The sequence below is a fragment of the Patagioenas fasciata genome, chromosome 5 (genome assembly GCF_037038585.1).
Source record: "Patagioenas fasciata isolate bPatFas1 chromosome 5, bPatFas1.hap1, whole genome shotgun sequence".
Classification (NCBI taxonomy): Eukaryota; Metazoa; Chordata; class Aves; order Columbiformes; family Columbidae; genus Patagioenas; species Patagioenas fasciata.
Genome location: NC_092524.1, coordinates 11,713,941 through 11,737,278, shown reverse-complemented (window position 1 = coordinate 11,737,278; position 23,338 = coordinate 11,713,941). Strand labels below are relative to the sequence as shown.

At 35.9% G+C, this 23,338-nt stretch overlaps 1 protein-coding gene and 1 non-coding gene across 2 annotated transcripts in view; both read left to right on the top strand.

The window, feature by feature from the left end:
• Positions 1 to 23,338, top strand: part of IPO7 (importin 7) — a 36,753-nt gene that overhangs the window by 6,155 nt on the left and 7,260 nt on the right. The window contains exons 2-20 of the mRNA XM_065838096.2: positions 3,065 to 3,146; positions 4,775 to 4,928; positions 5,293 to 5,451; positions 7,839 to 7,995; positions 8,620 to 8,709; positions 9,129 to 9,223; positions 9,309 to 9,393; positions 13,437 to 13,571; positions 14,093 to 14,192; positions 15,212 to 15,288; positions 15,638 to 15,754; positions 16,500 to 16,589; positions 17,119 to 17,284; positions 17,981 to 18,141; positions 19,000 to 19,128; positions 20,698 to 20,764; positions 20,843 to 20,968; positions 21,274 to 21,371; positions 22,818 to 22,913. Of these exons, the coding sequence (XP_065694168.1) occupies positions 3,065 to 3,146; positions 4,775 to 4,928; positions 5,293 to 5,451; positions 7,839 to 7,995; positions 8,620 to 8,709; positions 9,129 to 9,223; positions 9,309 to 9,393; positions 13,437 to 13,571; positions 14,093 to 14,192; positions 15,212 to 15,288; positions 15,638 to 15,754; positions 16,500 to 16,589; positions 17,119 to 17,284; positions 17,981 to 18,141; positions 19,000 to 19,128; positions 20,698 to 20,764; positions 20,843 to 20,968; positions 21,274 to 21,371; positions 22,818 to 22,913 (2,184 nt within the window). The remainder of the gene's footprint in view (positions 1 to 3,064; positions 3,147 to 4,774; positions 4,929 to 5,292; positions 5,452 to 7,838; positions 7,996 to 8,619; positions 8,710 to 9,128; positions 9,224 to 9,308; positions 9,394 to 13,436; positions 13,572 to 14,092; positions 14,193 to 15,211; positions 15,289 to 15,637; positions 15,755 to 16,499; positions 16,590 to 17,118; positions 17,285 to 17,980; positions 18,142 to 18,999; positions 19,129 to 20,697; positions 20,765 to 20,842; positions 20,969 to 21,273; positions 21,372 to 22,817; positions 22,914 to 23,338) is intronic.
• Positions 16,789 to 16,970, top strand: LOC136102856 (small nucleolar RNA SNORA23). The gene has a single exon (XR_010651500.1). It is a non-coding gene; the product is annotated as a small nucleolar RNA SNORA23 (small nucleolar RNA).

The following is a 23,338-nucleotide window of genomic DNA, read 5'->3' as shown; positions in this document are numbered from 1 at the left end:
ACAGAAGTGTTAATGTAGCTCTGTGTGAATTTAGTTACAAACTGAATGGATTAAGAGGAGGCTTTGTTTGGAAAATACAAGGGATTTTACTTATGCCACCTTGTGTTATTTCTAGTCTGAATCTCTGCTTTGAACCACTAATGGTGATGAAGTAGCTCATCCTCGTGGTTTGGTGTCTGATACTTGAGATGTTAATAAGGGTAACACTTTTAAGGTTGTTTTTTTTTTTTTAAAAAGAAAAAAAAAGATAACGGTATAGATGTTTGGTCCCATCCTTTAAAACTTGTGACAATTCAAAGAATCTGGTGAAAATATATTAATCCCACATACTAATATACTTGACATTTCTAGGGAGCTTCTGTAGCTTGATACAGGCATAAGCTCAGTCCTGCAGGGCTTTTTTTTTTTCTTGTGGTTTGTTGTTCTTTTTTTTTTTTTTTTTAAAGAAGAAAACATTATTCTTTGGTATTTTATTAAATTTCAGTGTGTGGCAGTTTTATGCACTGTTATCTATGTTTTGTTGGTTTTTGCTTTTAAGACACAACATTTTTTTATCCAGTTTATTTTGTTATTCTCATAAATTCCTTGATAGTTCTTAAGCAATTTCCATATTTTTTTAATTGAAATAGTTTTTATTAAAAGGATAGTTGTCATTTGTCATGAAAAAGGGAAAGTAATCCTTCATTTAAAAAATTCTAGGATTAAATAATTGTCAATTTCCAAACATGAAATATATTGCAGATTTTACTACTGAAAAGGTAGCTGTTAAGTTTACCATAGCCATTGTGGAAAGACATCAGTTTGCACTTGTAAGTCCATTTTATGCCCACTGTAATTTGACCTTATTTGCAGGTGAGTTAAAGGTTATTGAAACAGAAAGCTTTCTTCATCAAATTCATAATAACACCTTTAAGGACAGGAGGACTTCCAGTGGCATTAACGTGAGGCTTATAATTGAATACTGTGCTGAATTAGGGTCTACTGTCATTTGGTACTTGTTGCAGGAGAAGTAAGGGTGCCTATTAAAGTCGCTTAAGAAATAAGGAACTTAATGGGCCTGGAGCTGTAGTCGAAATTAATAAACAAGTGAATTTTATTTAAAATGTATTTATTCAACCATTACAGAACGGTTGAAAACAAATACTTGTTTTTATTTGAAAGTGTATTTGCTTCTTCAGGACTTTGGGGATATCAGAGGGCTGTGGTCAGGAAGATGCGAGCTCATGTTGCGGTGTCAGTTACTCCCAATTCATCACAACATGCTGTACAAATAAACGATTCAGTTGGACCAGACATGGGTGGGTTTTCTGTGGGTTTTCTGAGCCTGTAGGTTTGGAGTGCGCAGGATGAGTACATAGTAACTTTTTAACATTTTGGGGAGATTCTTAAGTCAAGATCATAATTTAAAATCAGTTTTGAATAACAGGAGATGGAAAACAAGCTACACTAATTGACTCTTGCTACAAATGCATGAGCACATGTTGTGTCCCAGGCTGTCCCTTTTACACTTGCTCGTAGTAGAACATACAGGAGATAGTCGCTTGGGAAAGTTAAAGTTGGAGAGAAGAACCTGTTGCTGTAGGAGTGAGCTGGGCAGTGTTACACACTTAGGAGGAATGTTGACATCATTTCGTACTGTCAGAACAGCTTTCATCCTACTAAAAGAATAGGTAATTCCTGATTTTTTTTTTTAATGATATTAATTTCCTCTGCAGTAACAGAGACAATTGTTTTTGATAAATGGGTGGTGTAATTTTGATGATTTTCAAAGTATTAATGTATTTTCTTTATGTAGGGAGTAACAAACTAAGTAACAAGTAGGTAAGAGGTGTTTTGCTAAGAGTTTAACAGGTTAGGTTGTATAGATCTATGCAGTTGTCTTTAACAGAAATGTTGCAAAGAGTGTGTGAAACAATATTGACATATCAGTGAAGATAAATCAGAAATATCTTGGCCATTCGAATCTTGCAGTCATTAACCTAGAAGAGACCCCTGCGGATCATCAACCCTGAAGCAAAGCTCTTTTGAAGTTAGATCACGTAGATGGGGACTTGTCCAACTGAGTTCTGAACATCTCAAAGGATGAGGTCCCACAGCCTCTGTGGGTGGATGGTTCATGACCATATCTTCCTTCGTGAATTTCCCACAGCACGGCTCGTGTCCATTGGCTCTTATTGCTTGGGGGTACCATTCAGATGATGACTCAAAAAAGTTATTGCTTAACCTTAAGGAAAATTGTTGTTTTCCATTTATAAAAAGTGGAATTAATTTTTAAGGATTACAATTTACTTTTCCTAGCAAAATTAATTTAATATCTCAGAGTTTTTGGTGCTTAGGAAAGATGGATAAATGATGTTGTAATAATAGCAAGGTTAGTTTCCTTGTATTGAAAATACGATCTAGCATTTAGCGTACCAATGAGATTTCTCATTCCTTTAAGAAAAATCATGTTTTCTTTGTAAGTAAACTCTTGCAAATCCTTGCAAAGTTGTTGCTTTGCGGATGTGGCTCTGTTTAGGTCTCCATACTGTTTGCTGTTGTATAGGTATGTGGGCAGTTGCTGCAGTGACGCATAAATGGTCACTTGAAGTTGTTTCTTTAGAAAGATGAGCTGAGTTGCACAGGTTTGCTTAAGGCTGGGCTTAGTTTAAAACATAGTTGCTGTCTGTTTCTTAAATTGTTGTATGATGAATTCATACCTTGTTAAAGGTCAATGTAAACTTGCTGCTCTTGGGTTTTTCTGGCTATTTAGACATTCTTTCAACTAACTATTTGTTCTGAATGAGGAACGTGTTTGGTGGCTGTAAAATGATTTAATGATTTCTTCAACTCTACTACCTTAAACGGTCAGGTTTTTCCTCGCCCATGCTGTCTTCAGAATACAGTGAGCATGAAACTTTGGATTGCTTTGGTTGATTAGCTGACTACTGTAAAAGTGTCTGAATTGCTGGTGTATTCTATTGAGTGCATTACATCATTATAAAGATATTGTAAAACCTAATGGGACTATTCCAAAATTTAACATGTTATACCTAAATAATTCTCTTTTTTTGACCCTCTACAGGCTCATAAGTCAGTGAACTTTGTTTCAACTCTGCTGCAGATTACTATGTCTGAGCAACTGGATTTACCAGTGAGACAGGCAGGCAAGTTTTCAAATCTTTTTTCATTGTATCTACTTTAATGGTGCATACACACAAGTACATATGCAGATACTGTTAAAGAATTCCAATTATTTTAATCTTAAATACTCAAAAGGTGGGAGTCTCTCAAGTTACAGTCATCTTGAACTATATTTGGCACTGTACACTGAACAGGGAAGACAGAAAAGGTGGTGAGGTCTTTAGTGGTTGTTCCTCTTTATCTCTGGTGAATAGTGGTCTTTGGGGAAACAGAATGGTTTATGATGCTAGAACACCTGGTCCAAGGAGGTGATTTAACCATGTCCTAGTAATACTAATTTTTCTAAACACTTGAAGTGGAAGAAAACAAATCATGTCTTTTGGAACCCTGTTGATTTGCACAGAAGCCATCAGTAAAATTGGATATTAGCAACTCCAAACATCACCTTAGTGCTGCTACAATTACTTGAAAGAGGTTTCTGATTTGGTACTTCAGTGTTTTTTTCTGACACTTCCAGAAGTGAGGTCTTGATCACTTATTTGGATCTTCCACATAGTAAACCATTCTCAGTTGTAGCAGAAGCCTAACTCGCATTTTTATCTTATTGCTTGGGGGTACCATTCAGATGATGACTCGAAGAAGTTACTGCTTAGCATGTATAACATGGGCAAAAAAAAAAAAAAAAAAAAAGGCGAGGGAGGGAGGTGTCAAAAACAATCTCTGAAAATTCACCCTTGGTGTGAGCCAATTAAACGCCCAAGCAGTCTGTAGAGAATAGAGACAACTTGTACAACAGATAGCTTCCAAACAGGGCAGGTTTTGTGAGGCAATTAATGGCATGATAAATCTCACTGGTGGCAAGTTGAAATCTGTATCACTTCAGTCTTGTAATGGCACATATCTGCTGAGTGTTTCTTACCTTTGCAGACCCTATCAGAAACGCTTTGATTTCTGAATCTTCAGAAGGTGCCTATGAAATTTGGGAAGAGAAGTTTCTTTATGGATTTGTACATAGAATTAAATTAATAGCAACTTTGTTCTTACTTTGTAGTTTGAGATTTCCTGTTGCATTTTGTAAGTCCTTTTCTTTCCAAGTGCTGTAATCTATATTCTGCCACCTAAGCAGTTTGGATTTGTTGTCAAATGGTAAACGCAGACATTTGCGCCAGCAGCCTGATTGCTATGAAGTGCTGTGGCCCATAACCTTGGTGTAAAGCAGCTGTTTCTCTTTAGCATTTGCTTTTGTATCACAAACTTCAGATGCTTAGATATTTTATATAGTCATTAGCATTGATTGGCTTTGTTTTAATGACAATACTGAGGAAATAGTTATAAAGGATTTTTCTAGAAGTGTGTTGCTCAAGTGTTCCACAAGTATTTAGCTGTAGCACAGGTAAAAGCAATAGGTTTAGTATTTTTATACAACCCAAATACATTCTTCATATAACTAAAAATATAACCATAACAATAAATGGGTAAAATAGTATCAATTTATTAAATTATTAGGTTAATAATTTGCGTGATGTATGTATTTTGATTCCCCAAGTCAGAAGTGGTCAGTGAATTAGTAATTTCAATCCTTTTTTGCAAAATGTGTGTTTGTTCTGTACATTGAATGGCTATCATCTGATTTGCCACTTTTGTCTCACAGGGGTTATCTACTTGAAAAATATGATAACCCAGTATTGGCCAGATCGTGAAACTGCACCAGGAGAGATCCCACCTTACTCCATCCCAGAAGAAGACAGACATTGTATTCGTGAAAATATTGTAGAAGCCATTATTCACTCTCCTGAGCTGATCAGGTATGCAGTTTTAACCTGGTTATGAAATGGCTGTGGTTTCTGACTATTGGGGTTTGGTTTGGTTTGGTTTTTGTGAGTTTTTTTGCACAACTAAGATCACCTGCATGCTGAGCATCATTGTCATACACTGTGTAACCTAAGCATAGAATTAATGTAGATGGAAAAACAGTTTTCAGTTTGTGCAGCACGTACAAATTGGAAATTCCTCAAGTGGAGAATATTAAGTAGAAAGTACAGAGCTAAACCTTCTAAATGAAACTTGAAATAAGTGTATGGTTGGGCTACATTGACTGTTTCAACACCACAAGAATATTGTAAAAATAATAGCAGTAACTTATTTACTCATTTTATGTTTGATTTCCAGAGTACAGCTTACTACTTGCATTCACCATATTATCAAGCATGATTATCCCAGTCGCTGGACTGCAGTTGTAGAGAAAATTGGATTTTATCTTCAGTCTGACAACAGTGCTTGTTGGCTTGGAATTCTTCTTTGTCTTTATCAGCTTGTGAAAAACTACGAGTAAGTTTTTTCTGCCATATAAACCAGGAGAATTAATATATTTGTGTATTTTTTGTATACTGTATTTATATTGCGACCATGTAGATTTGTGTGTGAGGTTGTACAAAGGTGATAAAAATCTAATTTAGGAAATATTCTTGAATAATCAATATGCAGATCTTGGCTCATGTATCTTCTCCACTACATAATTACAGAGAAACTGCCTTCATTAAGGGCTTAAGATCAGGAAAAAAAGAGGGTGTTATAAAGCCCTAGTTTAGTAGTACTTTTTATGGATTTATGGCAATAAGAAAGTCTGCTCGAAATCCTGACTTTTGCAGAAATTATTTATTTGAACCAAGTTTAGACAATTTTCACTCTCTGTATTGGTGACAGTAAACATATAAGGGTTTCAAAGGATAAAATCTTGAATGCTAGGAAGTTCAGAATTACTTGACTGCCTTTGTTATGAACTCTTTGAAAATTTTGATAGCGTCATCCAGCCCATTATCAGAAATCTTTATCAAAGACCACTCTTCTCCTGGATGCAAGGCACTGGCCCACGATACAGGGGAATGTTCTTTGCCCTGTATTTACTGTTATGCTCAGAGCTTCGAAATGGAGATTGCACCTCCAGAAGTTCTGTGGAGCTTTCCTGGTGTAGGAAGCTCATTTGAGCTGGGTCAGGAAAAGTACAATCCTGGAGTCGGGGAATTGTAGTGGAACTGATGGAATCCACAACTTCTGCAAAGCACTGTCATGCATAACATTTTTGTTTCAGATAACTGAATTAAATGTTGCATTGAAAATTTTCACTAATTCCATTAATTTTATGAAAATTAGTGTAAAACAGGTGAGTATTGATTACTCAAAAATCCTTGTTTACAGGAAAGCTATAAAGACCTTTGTAATCCCATGCTGGAGTTTTTTTTTCTGTGGCTGAAAATTGCAAGTCTTGCTAGGAAAATAAAATTAACAAACTTCTCACTTGATTTTCAAATTAAACATCTTTAACCAAATATACAGCAGAGACCTGTGAGATACAAAGCATGAAGTGTTCACTGGTAGTATATTATGGTTATAGCAATCCTTATTTAGGGAAGAGTTTTGGAAGGAACGCAGTCAATTGCATGACAAACTCAGGTAACGGGTCTGTTGGTATCTTAGTTGATCAAACCCTTTGAGACCAGCAGCTGCTCGTACTTGTTCAGCTTTCTGGTGAAGCCGACAGGGGTTGGTTTCACAAATCATGTAGGAATTATGCACATTTCATTGTGTAACATTATGGGTGTAAGGAGGCCTATGTAAAATGTGTTAAATTACTTATGTCAGTTTGGGAGGGATTTTTTTTTTTTTTCCTTAATGTGAAAGGTAAAAATCTTGGGACTTCTCAAGATTATTTCTTTTTTGTCCAAATCCAGCCACCAAGATCAAATGACTGCTCTTTGCACAGTCATTTTTTCTGATCTGTTTAAATTGTCTCTTTTGTGGAAATTAGAAACTGAGTTTTTCTGAGCAACATTTAGTCCTTCTGTTTAGGTTTCTATTTCCAAAAATACATGGAAACTATATTATTGAACAGATTTTTGAGCTCACTGTTTTGTAGTATTTTTATGGAACATCTGGCAGCAAACTGAGTTGACTTTATCTTATATTTCTGCACATGGTCACTGCTGAAGAGGCTGAAGATGGATACTTAATATTGGTGAGAAGTCTCCCCAAAATGTTTGTTTTTTTAAATCTCCCCAAGAGTATTGCAATATTAATTGCTTAAACAAAAAAAAGCTGTGCAATCAGAGCCTGCTCAGTGTCCACCACATGGCCCTGAAGCCTACATTCTCTATCAGATTGTTAGATTAGGGCAAATTAAATGATAAGATGTGAGAGACATCACTGGTAAACTGTGAGTGACCTCATGGTTTGGTTTCTTTGATGTCAGTAAAGTAATGTAGCTTCTAGAAATGTTTTGATAAATTGTGAACTCGGATAAACATCCTTCTGGAGTTTTACTGACCAGCCCAGTGTCTGCCACCCTTGGCAATAATCGCGTACCTTTTGCTTGCGGTTTTTGTAGCGCTCTGATTGCTTTTCACTATAGGAATGATGTGGCTGAACATGATGTAGTGTTCAAAGTGAGCAAGTTGGCAGGAGTGCATTACCAGCAGGAAACCAATGTGGATATATAGTGGAGTAATGGATGCTCAGCAGTTTTCTAACTTGCCTTTTAAGTGTAATGTTGTCTGGCTATAGTTTTATTTCGCTTTCTGTGACAAGAGGGGTTTTTTTTAAATCATATGTCGTTATGAACTGTAATACAACCTACTTGTGTCTACACCAGGGAAAGGTGGACTTTTAAAATTAAAAAGCTACCTGAAAGATCTACAAAACTAGTTTGTTCTTATCTTAAGGTACAAAAAACCAGAGGAGCGGAGTCCTTTAATAGCTGCAATGCAACATTTTCTACCAGTTCTGAAGGACAGCTTCATTCAGCTCTTGAATGATCCATCTGATCAGTCTGTCCTCATCCAGAAACAGATCTTCAAAATATTTTATGCCCTTGTCCAGGTAAAAAATAAACTTTGTGTATACTTGATCAGTAATTTAATATAAATCATTATGCTTTTCCTTAAAATAGTAAATGACAGAAGTATTAATTATATTAGATTACATCTGAATAATTTCCCCTACTACTCAACTGTGGTATGCATCACAGGGTTTTGATATGCTTGATTGTGCTGTACTTTTACTTTTGTATGGTGCTATTCCTGGTTGGCATTAGGTAGAACTAATGCACACCACCCTCTAAGGTTTGCTGGAAAACTGATTAGAAAATTAATGAGAGATTGTAGAGGCCAGCCTATGTAGAATTACCCCTGTAAGTGCAGCAGTTTGGAATGAAACTCTTAATATGCTTCTAATTGCTTCAGAATTTAGTGTAACATCCATTGAAGTAGTGTCTTGGCATTGTATGAGTGGAATGAATTGGAGTAAAGACCTAGCACCTTTCAGGATATAGAGGGTATAGATTAAGTTGTGGTAAACTCTTTAGCTTGTTTTTCTGAGTCTTTTGCTAATCTCTCATAGTAGCTAAGCGTAGACAAAGATTTGAAAAAGCTAGAATTCAAACTGTGAAAGTAACATTATTTTCAAATTGCTTTATAATAAATTTATTTTGCCTTTTTTTATAAGTACACGTTACCTTTGGAGTTGATAAATCAGCAAAACCTGACTGAATGGATAGAAATCCTGAAGACTGTTGTTGATAGGGATGTACCAGCTGTAAGTGGCTTTTTTCTTATTGATGTCTTTAAGCTGAAATATTTTTCATTCATTAGAATGTTAAAAAATAAGCTTTTTAATTCTGCATTCTTTTATCTCAGTAGATGCCAAAATAGATTTTTAAGCTAAATAGTGTTTTAAACAGCCTAGACAAGTTTTGAAAAGATGTATGGGAGTTCTGTTGTTTTTAAATTATAACAGAACTTGCTTTGATTTCTTGTTTCAAGAATGCGTTGACCATTTATGCAGCATATATCATGGGAATTATTTTTAGATATGCTGTACTTTATACTTATATTAAGCTAGAAGTGCAAATGGCAGGTTAAAGGCAAAATATGCTGTGTGGTTGTTCAAAATACAGGTAATCTGAACTCTTCACGAATAGTTAGTAAATAATCTTTTTCCTCTTTTTCCTAAAGGAAACCCTTCAAGTTGATGAAGATGATAGACCTGAGTTGCCTTGGTGGAAATGCAAGAAGTGGGCTTTGCATATCTTAGCTAGACTTTTTGAGAGGTATTGTCTCTTCTATTACTATTTTTTAAAAACCAAACAAATATTCAAGTCAGTAACATTGCTGCACCCTTGCTTCTAATTCCAGGTATGGAAGCCCTGGTAACGTTTCCAAGGAGTACAATGAGTTTGCTGAAGTGTTCCTGAAGGCGTTTGCTGTTGGTGTTCAGCAAGTAAGAACTGCTCAATGTGGGGGATATTAGGATAAGTTTAGAGTTAGCAGTGATTTCTTTTTTCATGATTTTCTGAAAAGACTTCTTGTTCTGTTTTTTTAAGCACATTGATATGGAAAACACTGACGTCTATGGCTTTAAAGAAAATAATGATTAAAAATTATTAATTTGCCATGTAGGACAGTTCACTGAAAGTAACCTAGGCAGCATTGATAGTCTGTGAATAGAGTAAATGCCATCAGATGAACTTCGGATAAATGCTGTCAATTTTTCTCTTTCTAGAGGAGTTAAGTATTTGTGTGGTATAGCTGACCTTCTTACCTACCCTTTAACTGTGATGATATAGTTGTTTTTTGACTCCAAGTCAGTAGACTCTAAGCTTTGTAGCATTCTGCAAAAGCCTGATCGCAGCAGAGGCTTAATTACAAACACATGAGTTTTATGGTCACTTCCCAAGCACCTGCCTGTCTGGGAGTTGCCACTTCTACAGGGTCTGTTACACACAAATAATTTTCTGGACTGCAGCGGTTTCTAACCTGGTGCACTCAGGCCAAACTATCCTTGAATTACCTTTATTGGAGTAAATTCGTAATTCAGATAGTCCTACCATATGGCAGCAACCTACAGGTTTACCCAAAGGGACAGAATGGATTGATGGGGTGGGAATTGTCATCTGCCTCTCTTACAGTGCATGTGTTTGAAGTTAATAATTTGAACTTTTTGAACAAGCAAGAAAATTCTCATGAATATTGGGAAGTTTTTGGATCTGACTCTTAGCTCATGACTGTACTGTTGACTTCTGTTCTTTTGAAACAAGTTCATTTATAAAAATAACTTCAAGTAGTTTTTGTAAAATTTCTTTGTATTGGCTCATAAATCTGTTTATATTCAGGTGATTAGGTTGTAAATGTAAATAGACTATTAATTTTTTAAAATCTCTGGGAGCAGAATGTTTTCTTCAAAGCCTTTAATGAGAAGAACAGCTCTTAGTTCAGTTTCAGTTGTCTTATTTTTCATTCCTGATGAAATGATAATTAATTACAGGACTTTTTAAAAGAGGAAGAGTAAGGAAAATATCTCCTAAATACATGGTTTTTGAAGGTCATCCAAAGCATTGAAGGGAAAAGAACATTTGTCACATTGAGTGTTAGGAAATATTATCCCAACATCCTACTCAGAAAAGTGGAGTCAGTGTTAGCTTCTGAGGTGCTTATACCTGTAGATTACATTGGATAACTATTATTGGAAAATTATTGGATAATTTTCTTTAATACCTTACTGGTTGCTTTGACACTTCCAAGATAAAATTAAGTTTTGACAAAAGACTAGGCAAAAAGAAGTATTTGAAAAGATAAATGTAAACAGTTCAACAAAATACCTGGCGTTTTTACTTGTATTTTCTTTGATTCAGAGTCCATCCTTTTATTGCATCTAGGAAACGTCAAGAGTTTAAGTATTAATATTTAAAGAAAATTGCTAAAAAGTGAGACTTAAAGTTTCTTCCTATAGGGTACTGTAGCTTGTTTAGAAATACGAATTATTTTTAAGGTCCTGTCTTCTGTTTAGAATAAAAATCTTGGACATATGCTATGCTCAAGTAATTAATCCTTCAAATAAATTTCATGGAAGATTTTTGAACAGGGTGTATTTCTTTACAAAAACTAGGAATATGTAAAGTGCTGAAGAATACAAATTTTAATAATGTGCTTGACTCTGTACTCTCCAAAGCATACACACCATTTTATTAGAGTAATAGATATAGTATGGGATTATAGGTTCTTCAAGTATAAACTTGAAATATACTGCTAATATTATTCTTATTGCTACTTCTCATTAATTACTCTTTTCATCCACTCTGTATGTTTTTGTCATGTGCATGTCACCAATAAAAAAAAAAAATGCAGTACATTCAGCATTAGTTATAGTTGAACTTTCGTAAACTTGGCCAAAACAGGCTGAGCTGCCCAGCTGGAATGCCATGATTCTTAGCCCTTGGGTTAGCAGCTGTTTTGCTCAAGACATTTCTCATATTGAAAGACCTGATGTGCCAGAACTAAGCCGTGGTCAAACATGGCTGCCCTGGAGCCTCCATCCCACATCCTACTTTTCCTCCATGCAGTTATTAAACCTTTCCTTAATATTTTTAATTTCTTCCCTTATTGCATCTGAATTGTAAAACTTCAGATCTATCTAAAATTCAGAAACACCAGCAAACTGGACCTTCTTGTATAAGCTTTTCCAGTGAGAAGATTGTACTACTATATGTTAAGTTCTAGTTTGCTGAAGAGCCAGGATTACTACTCTTGCCAAGGACAAAGAACCCCTAATTTATATTTTTTAAATCTTGCCTGAGCTGCCACCATGGTGTAACTTAGCCCATGGAGCCTGTCTCAGAGCGATGCATTAGAAAAGTTCAGTATATGATGTTCATACAATGATGGTAATTTCTTTGCTTATGTTGAAATTTAAGAAGGAAGGAAATCTTTAGAATGTCATGTACTCTGTGTAGAACTGCAAGAAATCTCAGCCTTCAGTAGTTCCCTGATTACTTTTGGAAAGTAATATACTTAAGGCATACCATCAAGGAAGTAAAATCTGTTGTAGAGCTGTTTACATGTGTATTCAATTTTCATACCAGTTTGTTGGACTGTTTTTAATTATTAACGTTCTTCTTAATTGTTCTAACCATGTACTCACGTTCTACTGATTTTTGGAAGTGACAAACATCTGTCACTTAAGGCATTGTTTTTGCAGAGAATATTCTCTTTTAGTTAGTTCACAAGAGACTAAAAAGGAATTTTGACATGTGTATGCTCTGATAGTGCTTGAAACAGCTGCATGTCTGGACATTTGCACTCTCTTGTATCCTAAGTCACTATCTACTGCCACCAAAGCCTTGCACATGGGTGGGGGTACCAACCAGTTCCTCCTTAAGTCCAGGAGGCTTTTAAACATGAGTGGTTAAACTTCGAGGACTGATAATGCATCTAGAGCATGAAACTCTGTAAAGTTATGAATTTCATAGTGAATGAATGAATCCTCTTTAAACTGAAGTCCCAGACATCTCCTTTGGGAGAAATGCTTCAATGTTTGTGTAGTAAATGTTATCAATGTAATTACTTTTCAAAATAATGAATCTCAGTTTCCCAAAATGTTTTATTGGTGATATCACAGATTGATAGTTATCTTTTTCAGTTCCTTCCATTTTGAATTTTTTTAAATGTTGTTTTATGTAAAGAATTAAATGAAACCCTGGAAATGGTATTTGTCATTTCTGGGCATTTGGTGCTGCTGGTCTTGAAGGTGCAGTGTTGCCACTGACCTGGACTGGGCTACAAGGAAACTCTCTTGCATTACCAGTAACAAATTTCCCAGTGAGCTGGAATATAATTACTAGTTACAGTCCCATGTCCATTTCATGTCCTTGTTGATGGAGAGCCATGGGCTGTAACAAACCCAAATCCCTGTGAGTAGTTGTCAGTGCCACTTCAGAAGAAGAATTGAGGCTGGAAAGCCAAGGACAGAGACTGGTTCATCATTCTTGACACACATACATTCACGAAATCACAGAATGTTAGGGATTGGAAGGGACCTCAAAAGATCATCTCCTACAGCATCACTGCTGTAGGGCTGCTCATAGGCAAGAATCAGTAGACTGGGTGAGTGTAGAGTATTTCACCAATCCAGTATTTGGGTGTGAATTTCTGCCCCAAAGAGTAGCAAGATGGAATAATAAACCTTGGATGGAAAGGTCCCGTGCGCTATGTTGATGATGAGTTAGCATGTACGTTTTCTATTATTAAAGGACTGTATTTTTAAATGATGTGCAGCACCTGGTATGAACTGCAAATTGCCTTATAAAATTAACAATGACATTTAGTAGAAGGATTAGTCAGTACCCCTTTTAGTCTTATGAATAAACAGTGGGGTTTTTTGTTGGATTTAAAGGGATTTGTATGTAGGATTGTGAGGGAGGGCAGAATTCTTCTGGTTAAAATGGTCTGTGTTCAGTATAAGCTATTGATGCGATCTGATTTTTCTAGGTGTTGCTGAAGGTGTTGTATCAATACAAGGAAAAGCAGTATATGGCTCCTCGAGTTTTGCAGCAAACGCTGAATTACATCAATCAAGGAGTGTCACATGCAGTCACCTGGAAGAACCTGAAACCTCATATTCAAGTAAACCATTTTTAGGGTTTAATACTTAGATGAGTTAGTAGCACATTAGTCAGTCTGTACAGTGTTTCTAGCCTTGCTAGAATTAGGGACATCTATTATAAATATCTGGTGAAAAGAGTTTAAGTGTATTTGGTGAAGGTTACCTTGATATGTGAACAAAGCTATCTAGTTGCTTTTTTTGCTATCAGTCCTTTGTACTTCTGTGTATTAAGGATTACAGTGTAACAGAGTAACACAATAAATGTGGAGATAGTGTTGACTACTGGATTTATGGCATTGAATTATCTCAACATACCATTATCCAAAGCAAATCTAATAGCTTGCACTGTATTGTAGCTCTCCCTTAAATTTAAAGTTCTGGTTTTTGTAAGGTAGCACATAAAATCCTCTATGTCCAAGTAGTTTTAGAATATTACCATGAGAAGTGACAAGATGGGGAAAATCTGTGAAATATAGAACAGAAGATAGAGATTGATTTAGTAGTGCTAGCCTGTCTTCAACTTTTTTTTTTTTAATTGCAGGGAATTATCCAAGATGTTATTTTTCCATTGATGTGCTATACAGATGCTGATGAAGAGCTTTGGCAAGAAGATCCATATGAATATATTCGCATGAAATTTGGTGAGAATTTGAGGTCTACTCATGTTAAAATATGAATTCACACCAAGGTGGAACTTTTATAGGTTTTTTTTGGTGAAAATAGATATGACTTCTAACAGATAAATCACTTTGTATTATCCAAATAACGTAATTTCATATAGTTAACTTTTGGATGTAGTGGTGGAAATGACAGGTAACATATGACAGTCAGACACAGGTGTTTCTCCACTTGAAAAAGTAGTTAATTTTGAGTTACGAAGTTTTTGTTAGAAAAGTCAGGCAATCCAGGTCTTGCAACCAATAATTACGTAACTTTAATGTTATTAAAAGTTTTTGCTTTACAATAGCTTATATTTTGGGTCCTGAACTTTTTACAATCTTAAGGGATTTCAGACATGGCGTAATTCAGAACAGATTTACCGTAATGGTAAATAAAACATTATGAAGTAAGCCTGACATATCAGACTTGTCTAATTTCACGTCCTATGGCTTGCTGCTGTGTTGTTGGGGTTTATTAGGAGTCTGTACAGTCCTTTCAGGCCAGGGAAGAAAGAAGATACTTAGGCTTCCTGAACAGATCCTCCCACTAGGACTTTCATATGTTCTGTATCTCTCAGACCTGTGAACTGTGCAGGTATTATACAAGGCTCTGATAATCTTCTGCAGAGAAATAAGAAACTAAGCATTTTAACTCAATTGTGTGCTTGCCTGTACAGCAAATAACATGTATGCCCAAAATTGACTGCTGTGTCTGCTTCTACTGTTGTGAAAGGTTTATCTTAAGAATAAGGAAGACATAGAATTTCAAATTAAAGACGTAGAGCCCAGTGGTCATGAAAAAGTGAAATGTGCATTAGGAGTCCCCAACCATTTGTTACTGCTTGGTCTTGGAATACCTGTAGTAAGAAAGCAAGATTAACCACCTGAAAAGAAAGGGAAATTGTTGCTCTGTTGTGTCGTATTAAATCATTAGATTATATTAAGATCATGAACTGTAGTAAAGGAACAAAATTTATAGCTGTTACATGTTTACTTAATAGATGTATTTGAAGACTTCATTTCTCCAACAACTGCTGCTCAGACGTTATTGTTTACATCATGTAGTAAAAGGAAAGAGGTAAGCTATTCATGATTTTACTTAAATACATTAGCTAGATTTAGCTTATAGTCTCCATTTGCTGAATTACTAATAGAAGTTTTACTTTTCTGCTCTTTGTCATGTCATACTACGCTAAAATCTATCATTCCTCTCAAATGTATTTTGTACTGGTCTATTTGTGATTTTTGTATTTGCCCGTTCCCCTAGGATCTGTCTATGAGGAGTGTAGTATGTTTATAAGAAAGACATAAAACATTATCCAAATTCTAGCCTTGGAGCAGATTATTAGAGGTTTGAGCATTTCAGAGCACTGAGGTATCTGAGATGATTGACTGAAATACTTTGACTAACTTTACATATAATCTAGGTCTTGCAGAAGACAATGGGCTTTTGTTATCAAATCCTTACGGAGCCAAATGCTGACCCTCGTAAGAAAGATGGTGCTTTACATATGATTGGTTCTTTGGCTGAAATTCTCCTAAAAGTAAGCATAACAAGTCTGGTGGTTCCTTTGGTTCTTTTTTCCTCCTTTCTTTTCTTTCACATATTGTGTCTTAAAAGAAATGAGAATAGCTCTTTGAGTTTACAAGTTTTGCAATCACTGCCAGTTTTTTTAAAGCTGTTGAACTTAATTGGTTTGGTTTTGTTTTCAGCTTAATTAACACAAGTTTTATTAGGTCATGTTCAAGTTCAGATGATTGTTTTAGGTTCCTTTAAGTTCTCTGCTTCTAGTAAGAATTGCTACACCATTTCCTGCACTACACTTAATTACATTCCTTGGGGTTTTTTTGTGAAAGGAAGGAAGGAAAAAAAATTCATCCAGGGAGAGGCTATTGATTTAATGAGATCTTTTCTGTTTATAGAAGAAGCAAAATAAAGTGAAGTTAGAAACCTTGCTCAATTAGAGTGGTAGCAACAAAGATGCAGAGCATGGACTTGTACAGCTCTGAGAAGTTTCGCGGGCATCTTTTGCTTTTGATACCAGAGTATGTACTGCCAAGCAAAAGGTGCCTCTAAGAGTCAAAAAATTACTATTTTGACTGAAAATTGTAGAAGTCCATGTAGGTTCTAAGTGTAGTTACTAATTGTTGCTTAACAGAATTTAATAAAGGAGGAAGTTAAAAGTCTGAGAATTTTTTTATGCTTTTCACACTTTTATATGTCATTTTTTACTGGATTAGAAATGCAGAAAGTTTTAAACTGTTGTATTTCTATTCTTACTCTGGCAGAAAAAGATATATAAAGATCAGATGGAATATATGTTGCAGAATCACGTGTTCCCTCTCTTCAGCAGTGAGCTGGGTTACATGAGAGCACGGGTAAGAATGTCTGAAATGTACTGCTAAGATGAACTGTATTTTCCAACTGAAGAATTCAGGAATATTCCTTATATTTTTCCCTCTAACAAATGCACTCCTCTCTGCACCTCTTCTGTAATAAATTGTGTGCTTATTTCAGAGATTAGTATCTGTCTTGATGTGTGATTGTAGAGAACTACTGTGTAGGTTGAAACTGGCTGCAGAATTGTGTGCATAGTTTTCCATCTGTGTTTGGTGGTATGGTCTATCTGTGTTTTGCATTTAGACCGTACTGCTCACACAAAACCTGTGGCCACAGATGGACTTGAGATCATAGTACTGGTCTAGTGATGTCTGAAAGACAAGCCTCCCACTGGCCAGCCTCCACACTCTCAAACATCTTCACCTGTTAAAAAGCTTTACAGCATCTTTATTCAACAGTGGTTGTACTTTAGATCTAATGATTTGTGTGTGTTATGGGTGTACGAGTAGTCAATAATCCTGTTTGTAGGTTTTGCAACTCTGAATTTGTTCAATGCATCTTTTTCAGGCTTGCTGGGTTCTTCATTATTTTTGTGAAGTCAAATTTAAGAGTGACCAGAATCTCCAGACAGCCTTAGAACTCACAAGACGATGTCTGATAGATGACAGGGAAATGCCTGTAAAAGTGGAAGCTGCAATAGCACTTCAAGTTCTGATCAGTAACCAGGAGAAAGGTAGCGCTCTTTTCTTAAACCTACAGCAAGCTTCACTGGAATAGACATTAATATTGCCATGTTCAGGGAGACTTGCTCTCTTCTTTCCTGATGTTCATTTATTTCTTGCAGTTGTAATTTGTAATCACTTACTGTAATTTTCCAGCTGGAAAATTTTATATTTTTTATAAGTAACATCCAAGTTCATGGTACAAGAAATCTAGTTCAACACCACCTAATCATTGAATCAGAAATACAGTGGCAATATAAGCATATCTGTCTTAGCATACATCCATTCATGTTCAGCTGTTTTTGTTTAAAGTTGTCTTTGTCCTGGCAGGCTTTACATTGCTTAGTATTCCTGATGCTGGTATAAAAGCCACAAAGCACACGTAAATTCTGTATCAGATGATTTGGCTAATTTGACAAAAATGCATATGAACTCATTCCTGTTCAATTAAAATCTGCATTGATAAGTAATCTTGCATTCCATAAAGACTGTAGAACTCTGGTTTTCATGCTTCAGTTGTGATCTTGGTATACATTTTTGAAAAAATAGTTCTGAATGTCAGTATTGATGCAATGACTTATGCTACCCATGGGTTTGGCATATTAATGCTGAAGCACTAAATATTAATAAAGTGTATATTGACTTTACTACACTGATACTGTAGTTTTGTAAGAATGTCAATTCAGGTATTTCCACTTGTTTTACAGCTAAAGAATATATTACTCCGTTCATTAGACCTGTAATGCAAGCTTTACTTCATATTATAAGAGAGACTGAAAATGATGATCTTACTAATGTGATTCAGAAGATGATCTGTGAATATAGTGAAGAAGTTACCCCAATTGCAGTAGAAATGACACAGCATTTGGTAAGACTTTCTGATGATTTAGGAAAATGTTTAGTATGTGAAAGATTGGTATTTAAAATTAAGGTAGTTGTTCATCAGTCAATAGCTGTTGTTATTCCAATCTGCTTAAGTGCATTAATACAAGTAATCTTCTGCATTTAGACTGTTTTTTCTCAGAAGTGTCTTCATAATGTGAACTAAATGGAAATTTCTAAGAATGATTGCAGAAACGTTTGAGAAATCTTTATACATATTTTCTCCTGCTAGTGTTAAGAGTGAATTTTGGTAGCACATTTTTTGTTGTCTTTACAATGTGACTTATGTTTTCTGGTTTAAAATAGGAAATTAAAGAGCTGATTATTAATAAAAAAATTGGTGTGAAGATGTTATGTTGTATGCAATGTGGAAATGAAATTGAATCTGCAGGAGAAATCCGGAGCTTGAATTGCTGTGTCTAGCAAGTCGTACTAATGGTTTCAAAGGCAGAGGTCAGCTGAGTGCTTCCCTGTTAAAGGCTCATGTTCACATGTCCTGTCTGGGAATGCCTGCAAAGTGATCCAGTCTAGTTCAGCTGCCAATTAAACACTGTCAGAATAACTGACTTGTAGAAAATGGATTCTTTTGCATGGGAGCTGATGTCATTTGTATGTGCTTATTCATTAATGGATAAAAAATGACAGCTCAAATGATTTAACATTCAAATTTTATCAATCTTGAACCTCTGGAAGGGAGCTGTCACCTTCTAATATTCATACATGTTTTTTTAGCAGAAGTCCTCCTCACATTTTGTGTTATACCAGACTTGCACAATTGTTCTTCATCTCCAAGCGTGTCTTCCTTAAATGACATATTTTTTGGTTGTTTTGCTCTTGCATGCAGGCAATGACATTTAACCAGGTGATCCAGACTGGGCCAGATGAAGAAGGCAGTGATGACAAAGCAGTGACAGCAATGGGAATTTTGAATACTATCGATACACTTCTTAGTGTAGTTGAAGATCACAAAGAAGTAAGTAGAAGTTAGTTTAGAGCTAATATGTATTGTCTGAATACAGTGAAAGCCTTTTGTAGTTCCACCTGACATTGTTATCTGAAAAACTGTAATTTCAGCTCAAAATACATGAAAACAGAAAACCGTGAAGTATGTATCATGCAACAAAGTTGTAGCAGCGTGGGTCAAATTTCTAACGATACGTGTAGTAATAGAGTGTAAATATTGCTGTGGTATTTCCCATGAGAATCCAGGTTCTTGTTCAGACAGGTGGAAGCAGGTGAGCTCTGTCAGCTCAGCTGGAAAAGCCCCTCTGCTGTGATGAGATCTGTCCCTCAGAGAAAGCAGATAAAACTTCAATTAGTTTTGAACCTTGACTCTGCTGGCTTAGTTTGCTCTCTGCAACAGAACCGATGTCTACATACAGCTGTTGTGGCTATACTAAAGTAATAGTTTTGTTTACTTGTTTAATCTGCACTGTGGCATTCTTCAGTGTGATGAAACCTCCTATTATTTAGTTTTGTTTTACTGAATGGACTAACTTCTGTCCAGAGTACAGCTTGTTCAAAAGATGCTGCTGATGATTAAAATACTTCTTGACAAAGTCAGGTACTGGTTTTTAGTGACTAAACAGTTCAGTAACAAATTGTGCTCTCAGAGCTCTGAAGACTAAGGAAGCAGCACAAGACGAATCCTGCGTGCCCAGGGTTGGAATCCAGTGCTGCCGTGCAACAAACCCAGGACCAGTTCAGCACATTTACTTGTTGCTAAAGCTGCTTAGCCTGCTTTTCATGTGCTTGTTTTTGTTGACAAATTCTTGCCATCTAAACAAAAGGTTTGTGTAACAATATGGTAGTCCTGAGGGATTCAATTGGAAAACGTTGATCAGTAATAAACATTTATATTGAGACATCTCACACAGCATGGCTGACCAGTATTCCAAGAAATAAGATATTCAGCTGGTTAGTTTAAAATCCTGTTCTGCATAGCCAAGGCCAGGAACTCAGTCCTTTTTGTCCCTATGCAAGGTAACTGCCTGAAACAGGTTAATGACTCTTTTGTTGGCTGTTCAATGGACTAATAAATACCAGTTGCAAAGAGTGTCTGACTCTATAGAGCAGCATTTAGGTGGGTTGTCCATGTACAATATGAACATCCTAAGCTGGGTTTGGCAGGGGTTTGGTATTTGGTTTTGGTTTTTGCAATTTCACTTTTCCAGAACAGCACATACTTCCTACAAATTCCATTGCTTACCTATTTGATATATTTATTTACTTACCATGTTTTAACAGGACCAAAGTGTTGCACAGGGTTACTGTCAGGCTTTTCTTTTTAAGGGTTACCCTATAGTGAGATTCTTCCAATATTCAAAGAATATCCCAAAAACACCTTGTATTGAAAGCTATCTTACAAATCCTTAGCTAAGAGTGCTGCTCTTATACGTTTAGTGCCCTAAAATGTGAGAAATTTTGAGTTGTGTTAGAAGACTATATTGTCTAAATAGAAACTGCTTTGAGTGATTTTATTTAAAATGTGTTTAATTTCAACTCCGAAGTATTGGAAAAAGTCATAAATCTTTTTTTTCAGATTACCCAGCAGCTGGAAGGGATCTGTTTGCAAGTGATTGGAACAGTTTTGCAGCAGCATGTATTAGGTATCTGTACTTTTGTTGGCTTGTACTTTTAAGTGTACGGGATTGGCATTAAGTTTACCTAGATTCTGTTTGTTTTAGAGTTTTATGAGGAGATCTTTTCCTTGGCTCATAGTCTGACCTGTCAACAAGTTTCTGCACAAATGTGGCAGCTTCTTCCTCTTGTTTTTGAAGTCTTTCAGCAGGATGGCTTTGATTATTTCACTGGTAAGTAATACAAATAAATCAGAAACCCAAATGGTTTCATACATGTGGTTTTAACTGTACAATTAATTGCATCTTGATTGAAATGTTAGAACACTCAAGTGAGGCTATGCTTGAAGTATTTTATTCTGCTGTTGCTGCAGTCAGACTTGTTTTGCTGAGGCATTTATGACTAGATGCATGCTTATCTTGACAAGCATGAAGCAAGAACTGTAATTAGCTTATTAATGTGTAGATTTCAGCCTGATTTTAACAGCTCACATAATGAAATGTGGAAACTGAATGTGATCGTTCTTCTTTCAATACAGACATGATGCCTCTCTTGCATAATTATGTTACTGTTGATACGGATACACTTCTGTCAGACACAAAATATCTTGAAATGATCTACAGTATGTGCAAGAAGGTAAGTAGATTCCTTTCTGATAACAAAACCAGATTCCTTTCTGATAACAAAACCTACGATCTCTACACTAATATATTCTTAAACTGGGTACTTTTTTCTGCAACAGCAGACTGTGAAACAAGAATTTTGACATCTGCTCTTAAGGCATTTTGCTATTTAACATTCTCTGTGATTCCACAGATTAAGTTATTGCAGAGACTTTTGAAGAGGTTGCATGGAATTTCAGATATATCCTTTTGCTAAAAGAGAAAAAATAAATCATACACAACAAAAGCAGATTAAACAACACAGGTTTTTGTACATGTGTTTTGTGTAACGCACTTTGTGCAATGAGCGTGCAAAACACGCATGTGCATATTGCAAAAGGTAGATGGCTTCTTTTATCTGAGGTTTGTAGCCTCGCTGTGGCTAGGACAGCACATGCTGTGTGTGTGTGAATCTGTTAGCTAAACCAAGTGGAGTAGGGGTGGAAAGTAGAGGCAAAGGAAGTTATTTTCCCAAGTTGATGCCAAGTCTGTGATGAAAACTGGGAGCAGGATGCAGCTGTTCTGTCTCAGTCCGGTCACTTTTGGGCAGTATTTCTGTATTTAACTCAGCTGCTCAACTCCCGTGTGCTATAGGTAGCTGCCAACTGGGCTTTCTTTATCTAATCAAAATGTAGAATACAAAGCATTCCAGAATGTTAGGCCTATGTGAGGAAATGAATGCTGCTTTTTAAGATGGTGTTAATACTTTATAATCTAATAGCAATTAGTGGGGATTTCAGTTTTTCACTTCTGGATATCATATGTTATGTCTGTGTAAGAACTGTGGTGAACTGTCAGCTGCCTTGCCCATGGTATTTCCTGAGTAATTATTTTGAAGATGTTAAGTTTTATAGTGAATAACTCTTGCCAGTCTTCATTTGAAAACATGTTTCAACCAGGCTGATCAGGCTGATTGTAAATACTTGGAACATGTTATAGATTTATTTATGAAAGAAAATTAGCTTGTTATAACCTATTAGTGATGAGTGTTTTTATTAGCTTAGCACAGTGCCTCTTTAACACGGAAATTTTAAGTATCACGTGGTCTCCCACTGAATATCCCAAATACGTAAATATAATTTTTACAAAATTCAGTACATGAATGTGTAAGAAAAATGTGTTTTGTGTATGGAAATAAACCTTTGAAATGGCAGCTGATGCTTATACAGTTACTGTTGTAAGCTCTGCGTCCACAGATTTATTGAATATACGTGTAGATTAGTTTTCCCCACACTCAGCAATGTTTTGGTCTCTAGTTGTGGTACTGAGCCATTACTGTAGATTAGCCTGTTTCACTGATGGATGTTGATGCTGGCATTGTACTAGGTTGGGTACATTTTTATCAGCTTTTCCAAGCAAAGCAATATATGGAAAATACTTCTTGAAGGGGATATCATCAACAGTAATGCTTATTTTTCAGGTCCTTACAGGAGTTGCTGGAGAAGATGCTGAATGTCATGCAGCAAAGCTGTTAGAAGTAATTATTCTTCAGTGTAAAGGGCGTGGCATTGATCAGGTTGGTAACAACTTTGGTTGCTATAACTAATATTTAAAAAATATTTTCTTCTCAAATACGAATTGATTATATATTAACATGAGTTCCATTCTAAGAAGTTTGTGCAGTGTGACGTCTGTAGCATGGAGGGTGTTGGTCTCTTCTCTCAAGTAACAAGCGAGAGGCCAGTTTGTCTTGTCCTCAAGTTACACCAGCAGAAGTTTAGATTGGATATTAGGAAAAAATTCTTCACGGAAAGGGTTGTCAGGCATTGGAACAGGCTGCCCAGGGAAGTGGTGGAGTCACCATCCCTGAAGGGGTTTAAAAGGCATTTAGATGAGGTTCTTAGGGACATGGTTTAGTGCTAGAGTTAGGTTAGGTTATGGCTGGACTCGATGATCCTGAGGGTCTCTTCCAGCTGAAATGATTCTATGATTCTGTGATTC